Source organism: Salvelinus fontinalis, chromosome 13 (assembly GCF_029448725.1).
Source record: "Salvelinus fontinalis isolate EN_2023a chromosome 13, ASM2944872v1, whole genome shotgun sequence".
In the NCBI taxonomy this organism is placed as follows: domain Eukaryota; kingdom Metazoa; phylum Chordata; class Actinopteri; order Salmoniformes; family Salmonidae; genus Salvelinus; species Salvelinus fontinalis.
In genome coordinates, this window is record NC_074677.1 from 32,401,061 (window position 1) to 32,414,571 (window position 13,511).

Below are 13,511 nucleotides of genomic sequence, written 5' to 3' on the forward strand. Positions count from 1 at the left end.
GAGCTGGTGCCGGATATTGTTCAGTAAACAATAAAAATTAATTCTACACACTGCAATCTGTGCTTACATGTGGTTTATTGGTGACAATTGAGACAACGTTTCAACCACTCAGGTCTTCATCGGGTGCCATACAATAGTTCCCTGAAGTCTTTAGTAAAGACCCACTTCCCAAAATAACAAAACAAAATATTTTTTTTAAGTCTGTAAATATCAGTGGGCTTTTAACGCCCTTGAGTTGATATCCGCGGCCTCGCAAAAGTCTAATTAGCATAATAAAACAATCCCCATCAAAATCCGTCAGTTTAAATGTTAGATTTTTTTGCATGGGCTGTGTCTCAGTTCACTGCATCCGCCAATGTCGCCCTTCTGCATCTGCGGTGAAAGGTGGCAGAGCTAGAGCAGAGTTTGTCAGACCATGAGACATCCCGAAAACGTATGTAGCGTCCAAACTGTTTGGCCCACAAACTATTATGACCCCTCTATGGAAAGATGAGACTCATGAACACGACCCCCACAAGCGTTACGTGTCTCATCTGAAGTCAGAACAGCTGATCTGCCAACTTCTGTCTGTAGTGTCCGAACAGTTTGGACTACACACTAATATGACCCCTCTATGGAAGGTTAGTCTCTCACAAACACATACATTTAGGATGCCCACAAGCCTTACAAGACTAGTCTGAAGGTAGCTGGGTAGTACAGTGCATTCGGAAAGTATTCAGACCCCTTTGACTTTTTCCACATTTTGTTTGCGTTATAGCCTTATTGTAAAATGTATTGTTTTTTTCCCCCTCAACAATCTAGACACAATACCCCATAATGATAAAAGCAAAAACTTTTTTTTTTTAATGTTGCTATACTGGTGCAGTGGTCTATCGCAGCGCTAGCTGTGCCACCAGAGACTCTGGGTTCGCGCCCAGGCTCTGTCGCAGCCGGCCGCGACCGGGAGGTCCGTGGGGCGACGCACAATTGGCCTAGCGTCGTCCAGGTTAGGGAGGGTTTGGCCGGTAGGGATATCCTTGTCTCATCGCGCACCAGCGACTCCTGTGGCGAGCCGGGCGCAGTGCGCTCTAACCAAGGTCGCCAGGTGCACGGTGTTTCCTCCGACACATTGGTGCGGCTGGCTTCCGGGTTGGAGGCGCGCTGTGTTAAGAAGCAGTACGGTTTGGTTGGGTTGTGTTTCGGAGGACGCATGGCTTTCGACCTTCGTCTCTCCCGAGCCCGTACGGGAGTTGTAGCGATGACACAAAATAGTAATTACTAGCAATTGGATACCACAAAATTGGGGGGAAAAGGGGGTAAAATAAAAAAATAAAAAACTATTTTAAAAAACTGAAATATATCACATTTACATAAGTATTCAGACCCTTTACTCAGTGTTGAAGCACCTTTGGCAGCGGTTACAGCCTCGAGTCTTCTTAGGTATGACGCTAAAAGCTTGGCACACCTGTATTTGCGGAGTTTCTCCCATTCTTCTCTTCAGATCCTCTCAAACTCTGTCAGGTTGGATGGGGAGCGTCGTTGCATAGCTATTTCCAGGTCTCTCCAGAGATGTTCGATCGGGTTCAAGTCAGTGCTCTGGCTGGGCCACTCAAGGACATTCAGAGACTTGTCCCGAAGCCACTCCTGCATTGTCTTGGCTGTGTGCTTAGGGTCATTGTCCTTTTGGAAGAGGAACCTTCGACCCAGTCTGAGGTCCTGAGCGCTCTGGAGCAGGTTTTCATCAAGGATTTCACTGTGCTTTGCTCCGTTCATCTTTGCCTCGATCCTGACCAGTTTCCCAGTACCAGTCAAAAGTTTGGACACACCTACTCATTTCAGGGTTTTTCTAGATTGTAGAATAATAGTAAAGAGATCAAAACTATGAAATAACACATATGGAATCATGTAGTAACCAAAAAAGTGTTAAACAGATCAAAATATATTTTGTATTTGAGATTCTTCAAAGTAGCCACCCTTTGCATTAATGACAGCTTTGCACATTCTTGGCAATCTCTCAACCAGCTTCACGAGGTAGTCACCTGGAATGCATTTAAATTAACAGGTGTGTCTTGTTAAAAGTTAATTTGTGGAATTTCTTTCCTTAATGAGTTTAAGCCAATCAGTTGTGTTGTGACAAGGTAGGGGCGGTATACAAAAGATAGCCCTATTTGGTGAAATACCTTGTCCATATTATGGCAAGAACAGCTCAAATAAGCAAAGAGAAACAACAGTCCATTATTACTTTAAGACATGAAGATCAGTCAATCCTGAAAGTTTCTTCAAGTGCAGTCGCAAAAAAAACACAAAAGTGTGCAGTCGAAAAATACAAAAAAGACTCTCATGAGGACCACCACAGGAAAGGAAGACCCAGAGTTACCTCTGCTGCAGAAGATAAGTCCATTAGAATTACCAGCCTTTGAATTTGCAGACCAACTAAATGCTTCAGAGGATTCAAGTAACAGACACATCTCAACATCAACTGTTCAGAGGAGACTGTGAATCAGGCCTTCATGGTCGAATTGCTGCAAAGAAACCACTACTAAAGGACACCAATAATAATAAGAGACTTACTTGGGCCAAGAAACACGAGCAATGGACATTAGACCGGTGGAAATCTGTCATTTGGGCTGATGAGTCCAAATTGGAGATTTTTGGTTTCAACCGCCGTGTCTTTGTAAGACGCAGAGTAGGTGAATGTTAGCTATATTTCGTAAAAATAAACAAGTCCTATTAACCCCCAGAGTTGATATATGTGGCTTCGAGGAAATCGAATTGGCATAATACAAAAATCACCATCAAAATCCGTCAGTTTAAGCTAGAGATATCAACCTGGATTCGAACCCGGGTCTGCAGTGACACCTCTAGCACTGCGATGCCTCAGACCGCTGCGCCACTCGAGAGGCGAAATGATCATGTTTTATTATTTCCCCCCGACCATACCCTCAACAAAAAATCGTCCCGCGGCTGAATCTGGTTGATGATTCCTGGCTTAGTAGAAACCCCCCCAGAACCTTGAGCGTTTTAAACGTGGCTGTTTTTGTCATCCCTCCCAGGCATATCCAAGGTGGAGGAGACATATGACCACATGTTTACGGTGACCAGCCAGCTGAGGTTCATCGTCACTAAGGAGGACGACGGCGTGTCCGTGGTGTGCATCGTGGACCACCCAGCCGTCAAAGACTTCCAAGCCCTGACGTACCTGGTGGTACATTGTGAGTATGGGCAAACACTTGAGAGAAATAATACTTCCAAGTGTCTTTGTCCACTAATAATGTCTTTCCTGAGGGACTCAAACCTAGAAAATAAGATTAAATGCCATCTTGTCTATTTTCACAGTAATGTGCCTCGCAAACTATATACGAAATACTTATGGAGGGAAGGGGCTGTACATGTGAGATACATGTATTCTACTGAGTGAGGGATATCGTTTAGATTTTGTTCTTCAAATGTTGACTTAACCTCACTAGGGTATGTGAGACGGTAGCGTCTCACCTCGCCAACAGCCAGTGAAACTGCAGGGCGCCAAATTCAAAACAACAGAAATCCCATAATTAAAATTCCTCAAACATACATGTATTTTACACCATTTTAAAGATACACTTGTTGTAAATCCAGCCACAGTGTCCGATTTCAAATAGGCTTTACGACGAAAGCAAACCAAACGATTATGTTAGGTGAGTGCCAATTCACAGAAAAACACAGCCATTTTTCCAGCCAAAGAGAGGAGTCACAAAAAGCAGAAATATAGATAAAATGAATCACTAACCTTTGATTATCTTCATCAGATGACACTCATAGGACTTCATGTTACACAATACATGTATGTTTTGTTCGATGAAGTTCATATTCATATCGAAAAATCTGAGTTTAAATTGGGGCTTTATGTTCAGTAGCTCCAAAACATCCGGTGATTTTGCAGAGAACCACATCAATTTACAGAAATAGTCATCATAAATGTTGATGAAAATACAAGTGTTACACATTGAATTTTAGATCCACTTCTCCTTAACCTGTCTAGGATGAGGGTGCCGCTAGCGGCACTCCCCCCCCACCCCCACTGAAAAGGCAGAGCCGCGAAATTCAAAAGAAAATATTTTTTTTAAATATTTAACTTTCACACATTAAAGTCCAATACAGCTAATGAAAGACACAGATCTTGTGAATCCAGCCAACATGTCCGATTTTTAAAATGTTTTACAGGGAAGACACAATATGTAAAGATGTAAATCTATTAGCTAAAAACACATTAGCATAATCCACCATCTTTTATTTGTCCACCAACAACAGTAGCTATCACTAATTCGGCTAAACTAAGATATTTATAGCCCCTAACCAAGAAAAAAACTCATTAGATGACAGTCTGATAACATATTTATGGTATGGGATAGGTTTTGTTAGAAAAATGTGCATATTTCAGGTAGATGGCATAGGTTACAATTGCACCCACCGTCACAAATGGACTAGAATAACTACATAGAGCAACGTGTTTACCTACTTACTAATCATCAAACATTTCGTAAAAATACACAGCATACACTAATCGAAAGACACAAATCCTGTGAATACAGACAATATTTCAGATTTTCTAAGTGTCTTACAGCGAAAACACAATAAATCGTTATATTAGCATAGCACATGTGCAAACATTACCCCAGCATTAATTCTAGCCAAAGTGAGCGATAACGTAAACATCGCCAAAATATATTATTTTTTCACTAACCTTCTCAGAATTCTTCAGATGACACCCCTGTAACATCACATTACAACATGCATATACAGTTTGTTCGAAAATGTGCATATTTAGCCACCAAAATCATGGTTACACAATGACAAAAGTAGCCCAGCTGGTGAGAAAATGTTGGTGCGCCATATTAGACAGTGATCTACTCTTATACATAAATACTCATAAACGTGACTAAAAAATATAGGGTGGACAGCGATTGATAGACAATTTAATTCTTAATACAATCGCGGATTTACATTTTTTTAATTATCCTTACTTTTCAATACAGTTTGCGCCAAGCGAAGCTACGTCAAAAAACATGGCGTCCTAAGCCACTAACATTTTTCGACAGAAACACGATTTATCATAATAAAAATGTCCTACTTTGAGCTGTTCTTCCATCAGTATCTTGGGCAAAGGATCCTTTCTTGGGTCTAATCGTCTTTTGGTGGAAAGCTGTCCTCTTGCCATGTGGAAATGCCAACTGCGTTCGGGATGAACTGGAAGCGTGCCCAGCGATTCACAGCGTTTCAGAAATAAATGTCCCAAAATCGCACTAAACGGATATAAATTGCTATAAAACGCTTTAAATTAACTACCTTATGATGTTTTTAACTCCTATAACGAGTCTTAACATGACCGGAGAAAGATTACTCCCAACACTAATGCTTGGAACAGGTGCGGGTCGGTGTCCTCCACGCGCATGACGCACCAAGAAAAGAGTTGCTAGCTACAGGGTTTTTTAATTTATAGTGCCTGTGAACGCGCAATCGACCCCATTCAAATCGTCATCACGTAAAGGCATCCAGGGGAAGACGTAAGCAGTGTCCGTATACTCATAGCAATAACAGTGGCCTTTTAACTGACTCCAGATCAGGGGCCAACATTTCTGAAATCTGACTCCATGTCAGGGAAATTGCTGTAGAATGGGTTCTGTTCCACTTAGAGACAAAATTTCAACTCCTATAGAAACTATAGACTGTTTTCTATCCAATAATAATAATAATATGCATATTGTACGATCAAGAATTTTGTGGGAAGCCGTTTCAAAAATTATACGATTAGCATAAATAGTGACAACAGCGCCCCCAGCCTCAACAGGTTAATGCAACTGCTGTGTCAGATTTTTTTTAAATTTTAAGGAAAAGCAAACCATGCAATAATCTGAGTACGGCGCTAAGATGACAAATCAACCCAAAGAGATATCCGCCATGTTGGAGTCAACATAAGTCAGAAATAGCATTATAAATATTCACTTACCTTTGATGATCTTCATCAGAATGCACTCCCAGGAATCCCAGTTCCACCATAAATGTTTGTTTTGTTCGATAATGTCCATCATTTATGTCCAAATTCCTCCTTGTTGTTCGCGCGTTCAGTACACAATCTAAACTCACGACGCGCGTGCAAGTCCAGTGGAAAGTACGGACGAAAAGTCCAAAAAGTCCTGTTACAGGCTGTAGAAACATGTCAAACGATGTATAGAATATATCTTTGGGATGTTTTTAACATAAATCTTCAATAATGTTCCAACAATTCCTTTGTCTTCAGAAATGCAATGGAACACAGCTAACTCTCACGTGAACGCGCATGGTCAGCGCATGGCACTCTGGGAGAAACCTTACTCAATATCCTCTTATTCGCCCCCACTTCACAGTAGAAGCATCAAACAAGGTTCTATAGACTGTTTACAATTAGTGGGAGCCTTAGGAAGTGCAACATGACCCCATTTCCACTGTATCTTGGATAAGCAAAGAGTTGAAAACCTACAAACCTCAAATTTCCCACTTCCTGGTTGAAATTCTTCTCAGGTTTTTGCCTGCTATATGAGTTCTGTTATACTCACAGACATCATTCAAACAGTTTTAGAAACTTCTGGGTGTTTTCTATCCAAATATACTATTAATATGCATATCCTAGGATCTGGGCCTGAGTAGCAGGCAGTTTACTCTGGGCATGCTTTTCCTCCGGATGTGAAAATACTGCCCCCTACCCCAAAGAAGTTAACTTTAAGTCTATCCATAATTTTTTTACACACAAGTTTGCCCCTTTTTCCTTGAACAAAGATCCCAGAGGCCTTTGTCCATACTCAGACAACAGACCACGGCCTTCAGCCTGCATTTGAGCTGTCTCTGCATCAGGAGCTAAAATACACAATTTTTATATTTGCCCTATGTTTAATATGCAGTAGTGGTATTATGATACAATGGGTAAGGCCCTGAAGTGCTTGACTTGGCCTTTTGGCTGAAGACCTAGGCTTCAGATCCCATTATCTATGCAATAGGGTAAGGATATTTTCTTCAAAACGTTGCCTTTCCTTTCAAACCTTGACATATGGCTCATTGATAGTGTGTTGCTGTACCATGGTTAACCTAAGCCGTGCTTGTAGTCACTCTTGGAGCTTTGTCCGTTCTGTAAAAAGCTTCCGTCCAGGAATTAAAAAAGGATGCTCCATCTGACCTTTCCAAATCTGCCTAGACATGACATTTAGTCACTCTCCCATGACAGTAGCAGATAGGGCTCGAGGTTGTTTGGGCTTCCCCTCCAATTGATTGAGCAGAACCTGGTTAGGCTGCCCCTCCAATTGGTTGAGCAGAGCCTGGTTAGGCTGCCCCTCCAATTGGTTGAGCAGAGCCTGGTTAGGCTGCCTATCCAATTGCTTTTTTCACATTGCGCTGAATACATATGGAAGAGGCAGAGCGGATACGATTAGACAATTTCACATGGACCCCCAATATGGCAGCAATTGTCCCTTCGCTAAGCCCACCTCCTTGGTTGCAACCTATTATATATATATATATATATTTATTTTATAGGAGGAGGGGGGAGGAGGATTCAGGAGGGAGGAGAAGGTGGCAAAGAGATTCCTAGGGTTAGAGGCAGATGCTTGGAATTTAGAGTGGTAGAAAGTGGCTTTAGCAGCAGAGACAGAAGAGGAAAATGTAGAGAGGAGGGAGTGAAAGGATGCCAGGTCCGCAGGGAGGCGAGTTTTCCTCCATTTCCGCTCGGCTGCCCGGAGCCCTGTTCTGTGAGCTCGCAATGAGTCGTCGAGCCACGGAGTAGGAGGGGAGGACCGAGCCGGCCTGGAGGATAGGGGACATAGAGAGTCAAAGGATGCAGAAAGGGAGGAGAGGAGGGTTGAGGAGGCAGAATCAGGAGATAGGTTGGAGAAGGTTTGAGCAGAGGGAAGAGATGATAGGATGGAAGAGGAGAGAGTAGCGGGGGAGAGAGAGCGAAGGTTGGGACGGCGCGATACCATCCGAGTAGGGGCAGAGTGGGAAGTGTTGGATAAGAGCGAGAGGGAAAAGGATACAAGGTAGTGGTCGGAGACTTGGAGGGGAGTTGCAATGAGATTAGTGGAAGAACAGCATCTAGTAAAGATGAGGTCAAGCGTATTGCCTGCCTTGTGAGTAGGGGGGAAGGTGAGAGGGTGAGATCAAAAGAGGAGTGGAGTGGAAAGAAGGAGGCAGAGAGGAATGAGTCAAAGGTAGACGTGGGGAGGTTAAAGTCACCCAGAACTGTGAGAGGTGAGCCATCCTCAGGAAAGGAACTTATCAAGGCGTCAAGCTCATTGATGAACTCTCCAAGGGAACCTGGAGGGCGATAAATGATAAGGATGTTAAGCTTGAAAGGGCTGGTAACTGACAGCATGGAATTCAAAGGAGGCAATAGACAGATGTGTCAGGGGAGAAAGAGAGAATGTCCACTTGGGAGAGATGAGGATCCCAGTGCCACCACCCCGCTGACCAGAAGCTCTCGGGGTGTGCGAGAACACGTGGGCAGACGAGGAGAGAGCAGTAGGAGTAGCAGTGTTATCTGTGGTAATCCATGTTTCCGTCAGTGCCAAGAAGTCGAGGGACTGGAGGGAAGCAGAGGCTGAGATGATCTCTTCCTTGTTGGCCGCAGATCGGCAGTTCCAGAGGCTGCCGGAGACCTGGAACTCCACGTGGGTCGTGCGCGCTGGGACCTCCAGGTTAGAGTGGCAGCGGCCACGCGGTGTGAAGCGTTTGTATGGTCTGTGCAGAGAGGAGAGAACAGGGATAGACAGACACATAGTTGACAGGCTACAGAAGAGGCTACGCTAATGCAAAGGAGATTGGAATGACAAGTGGACTACACGTCTCGAATGTTCAGAAAGTTAAGCTTACATTGCAAAAATCTTATTGACTAAAATGATTAAAATGATACAGTACTGCTGGCTGGTGAAGTAGGCTAGCTAGCAGTGGCTGCGTTGTTGACTTTGTTTGAAAGTGTAGCTGGCTAGGTAACCTCGATAACTGGCTAGGTAACCTCGATAACCTCGATAATTACTCTAAACTACACAATTATCTTAGATACAAAGACAGCAAAGACAACTATGTAGCTAGCTAACACTACACTAATCAAATCGTTCCGTTGTAATGTATTATTAGTTTCTACAGTGCTGCTAGTCGGTAGAAGTTGACTAGCTAGCTAGCAGTTGTTGACTTAGTAGGAGAGCGGTGGCGCGGCGCGGCGGACGAAAATAGCTGGCTAGCTAACCTCGATAATTACTCTAAACTACACAATTATCTTAGATACAAAGACAGCAAAGACAACTATGTAGCTGGCTAACACTACACTAATCAAATCGTTCCGTTGTAATGTATTAGTTTCTACAGTGCTGCTAGTCGGTAGAAGTTGACTAGCTAGCTAGCAGTTGTTGACTTAGTAGGAGAGCGGTGACGCGGCGCGGCGGACGAAAATAGCTGGCTAGCTAACCTCGATAATTACTCTAAACTACACAATTATCTTAGATACAAAGACAGCAAAGACAACTATGTAGCTGGCTAACACTACACTAATCAAATCGTTCCGTTGTAATGTATTAGTTTCTACAGTGCTGCTAGTCGGTAGAAGTTGACTAGCTAGCTAGCAGTTGTTGACTAGGTAGGAGAACGGTGGCGCGGCGGACGAAAATAGCTGGCTAGCTAACCTCGATAATTACTCTAAACTACACAATTATCTTAGATACAAAGACAGCAAAGACAACTATGTAGCTAGCTAACACTACACTAATCAAGTCGTTCCGTTGTAATGTAATAGTTTCTACAGTGCTGCTATTCGGTAGAAGTTGGCTAGCTGGCTAGCTAGCAGTGTTGACTACGTTAGAAGGATAAAAATAGCTGGCTAGCTAACCTCGATAATTACTCTAAACTACACAATTATCTTTGATACAAAGACGGCTATGTAGCTAGCTAAGAAAAAATTGCTCAGATCAAACAAATCAAACCGTTGTACTGTAATGAAATGTAATGAAATGTAATATTACCTGTGGAGCGAAGCGAAGTGCGACTACTCGCTCCAACCCGTAAGTCGATATTTCTTCAGCATTGAAGGTCCCAAAGAACATAATGGCCTCCATTCTTAAATGGAGGAAGTTTGCACAGCTATTTTCAGGTCTCTCTAGAGATGTTCAATCAAGTTCAAGTCTGGGCTCCGGCTGAGCCACTCAAGGACATTCAGAGACGTGTCCCGATAAACTCTGGAGTGACCATCAGGTTCTTAGTCAACTCCCTGACCAAGGTCCCCAAGAACACAATGTCCTCCATCATTCTTAAATGGAAGAAGTTTGGAACCACCAAGACTCTTCCAAGAGCTAGCCGCACGGCCAAACTGGGCAATTAGGGGAGAAGGGCCTTTGTCAGGGAGGTGACCAAGACACCAATGGTCTCTCTGACAGAGCTCCAGAGTTCCTCTGTGGAGATGGGAGAACCTTCCAGAATGACCATCATCTCTGCAGCACTCTACCAGATGGAAGCCACTCCTCAGTAAAAGTCAAATGACAGCCCGCTTGGAGTTTGCCAAAAGGTACCTAAAGGACTCTCAGACCATGAGAAACAGATGATCTTTTCAGATGTAACCAAGATTGAACTCTTTGGCCTGAATGCCAAGCTTCACGCCAAATGCGCTGTATCTCTCAGATATAGGACAGAAACTTTGTTTACATTTTTTTGTGGGGGAACTACATGTATTTGTTTATCCAAATTCATGGTTTCACCAAATAATTTTTGAATATTTTTTTATATGTTACGCGGTCCTAAAATTATAAATCAAATAGCTAAATGATCCTTGGTATGACCTTCTTAAAACAATTCCATACGTTAGCTTATGGGGCTTAGCCAAGGGTAAATTGGATTTTACATTTTAGAAAATACTAAAAAATAATGTGATAATGAACTATCAATCTTGAAATTCTTCTCCAAGGTGAGCCAGCCAACAGACCAAATTATAACCGTTCTCATTCCACGGTCTGCCTCACATGCTCTCATCAGACACATCGCTTCTCCATGCCTCGCCATGCTGCCGGGGCAGGCAAAAGCAATCGATGTTAAAATCATTGAGTGCACAGGCTGTCCTAATAGACTTCATTCTGCCATAGGAAAAAAAAGAAAAAACATGTCCAGGGATATTAAATAAGCTCAGTAATAATATAGATGGCTGGCTGGGCAAGGCAAAGACATTTTCCCTACTGCGCTATTGCTTCTTCCCCCCGTGGGCAGGTGGAGGGCCGAGGCTTAAGAGCTGCTGGGGGACACCAATAATAAAGCTAAGCAAATAATTCTGTTAGCATAATGATAATGGCCATCTCCCTCGTACGATACAGCTGCTCTTAATTTCCCCAAGTGGCAATATCAGGAAGTCACAGGAATGTTTAGTGTTTGTGTCTAAGACAGTACGACTCTGAGACAGACGATGGTACTGTAGCATTCAAAACCCTAAACCTCTACTTTCATGATATCAAGATGACAATGACAGGAGATTCTACACTGCAGTGGGAGGAAAATAAGGGATGTACTGTAGTGTCTTTTGTCATTACGACCCTCTGCACTCCATGTAACGGTTTCATTTGAATCCACCAACCACAAGTTCTGGGCAAAGTGGTTACAATAACCTTTGGGATAGTGCAGTTGAGAAACTAACACAGCCCAACCCCGAAACAAAGTTCTCACTCGTAAAAGCGGTACATGCCCGTCCAACAAACGTGGCGCCACGCCCAGCCCTGTCCATCACTCAGACAGAGCAACACAGCTTCTGCCAGGTCTGTAATTTGGACGGATGGACGGCCTACAGATTGCTGTGTGTTGACCGGAAAGGTCGTACAGCAGAGCGGCTGGGGTGAGCTACGCTGTTGACATATTTAGTGATCTTCAAAGTTTAGGTTGAGAATGAAAGGAGACAGGGCATTTACCATTAGGAGCTCCTAGACTTTGCAGTGGTCTGCCAGAGGAGCTCAGGCTAGCTGATTCAGTGCCTTTTTTTATATCCCTGCTAAAGACACACACTACCGTTCAAAAGTTTGGGGTCACTTAGAAATGTTCTTGTTTTTGAAAGAAAAGCACATTTTTTGCCCATTAAAATAACATCAAATTGATCAGAAATACAGTGTAGACATTCTTAGTATTGTAAATTACTATTGTAGCTGGAAACGGTAGATTTCTTTATGGAATATCTACAGTTGAAGTCGGAAGTTTACATACACTTAGGTTGGAGTCATTAAAACCCGTTTTTCAACCACTCCACAAATTTCTTGTTAACAAACTATAGTTTTGGGAAGTCGGTTAGGACATGTACTTTGTGCATGACACAAGTCATTTTTCCAACACTTGTTTACAGACAGATTATTTCACTTATAACTCACTGTATCACAATTCCAGTGGGTCAGAAGTTTACATACACTAAGTTGACTGTGTCTTTAAACAGCTTGGAAAATTCCAGAAAATTATGTCATGGCTTTAGAATCTTCTGATAGGCTAATTGACATAATTTGAGTCAATTAGAGGTGTACCTGTGGATGTATTTCAAGGCCTACCTTCAAACTCAGTGCCTCTTTGCTTGACATCGTGGGAAAATCAAAAGAAATCAGTCAAGACCTCAGAAAAAGATTTGTAGACCTCCACAAGTCTGGTTCATCCTTGGGAGCAATTTCCAAACGCCTGAAGGTACCACGTTCATCTGTACAAACAATAGTACGCAAGTATAAACACCATGGGACCAAGCAGCCGTCATACCGCTCAGGAAGGAGACCCGTTCTGTCTCCTAGAGATGAGCCTAGAGATGAGCATCTTCTTTGGTGCGAAAAGTGCAAATCAATTCCAGAAAAACAGCATAGGACCTTGTGAAGATGCTGGAGGAAACAGGTACAAAAGTATCTATATCCACAGTAAAACGAGTCCTATATCAACATAACCTGAAAAGCCGCTCAGCACAGAAGAAGCCACTGCTCCAAAACCGCCATAAAAAAGCCAGACTACGGTTTGCAACTGCACATGGGGACAAAGATCATACTTTTTGGAGAAATGTCCTCTGGTCTGATGAAACAAAAATAGAACTGTTTGGCCATAATGACCATCGTTATGTTTGGAAGAAAAAGGGGGAGGCTTGCAAGTCGAAGAACACCATCCCAACCCGTGAAGCACGGGGTGGCAGTGTCATGTTGTGTGGGTGCTTTGCTGCAGGAGGGACTGGTGCACTTCACAAAAAAAGATGGCATCATGAGGGTGGAAATGTATGCCGTTATATTAAAGCGACATCTCAAGACATCAGTCAGGAAGTTAAAGCTTGGTCGCAAATGGGTCTTCCAAATGAACAATGACTCCAAGTATACTTCCAAAGTTGTGGCAAAATGGCTTAAGGACAACAAAGTAAAGGTATTGGAGGGCCATCACAAAGCCCTGACCTCAAGCCTATAGAAATAAAGTGGTAATCCTAACTGACCTAAACAGGGAATTTTTACTAGGATTAAATGTCAAGAATTGTGAAAAATGTAGTTTAAATGTATTTGGCCACG

The 13,511-nt window shown here is 42.9% G+C and overlaps 1 protein-coding gene across 5 annotated transcripts in view; it reads left to right on the forward strand.

The window, feature by feature from the left end:
* Positions 1-13,511, forward strand: part of LOC129868440 (cell adhesion molecule 1-like) — a 542,438-nt gene that overhangs the window by 422,236 nt on the left and 106,691 nt on the right. For 4 of the 5 annotated variants that reach the window (XM_055942416.1, XM_055942417.1, XM_055942418.1 and 1 more), the window contains exon 6: positions 3,033-3,191. The exons of the other annotated variant lie outside the window; for it this stretch is intronic. In XM_055942416.1, the coding sequence (XP_055798391.1) occupies positions 3,033-3,191 (159 nt within the window). The remainder of the gene's footprint in view (positions 1-3,032; positions 3,192-13,511) is intronic. 5 annotated transcript variants of the gene reach the window in all.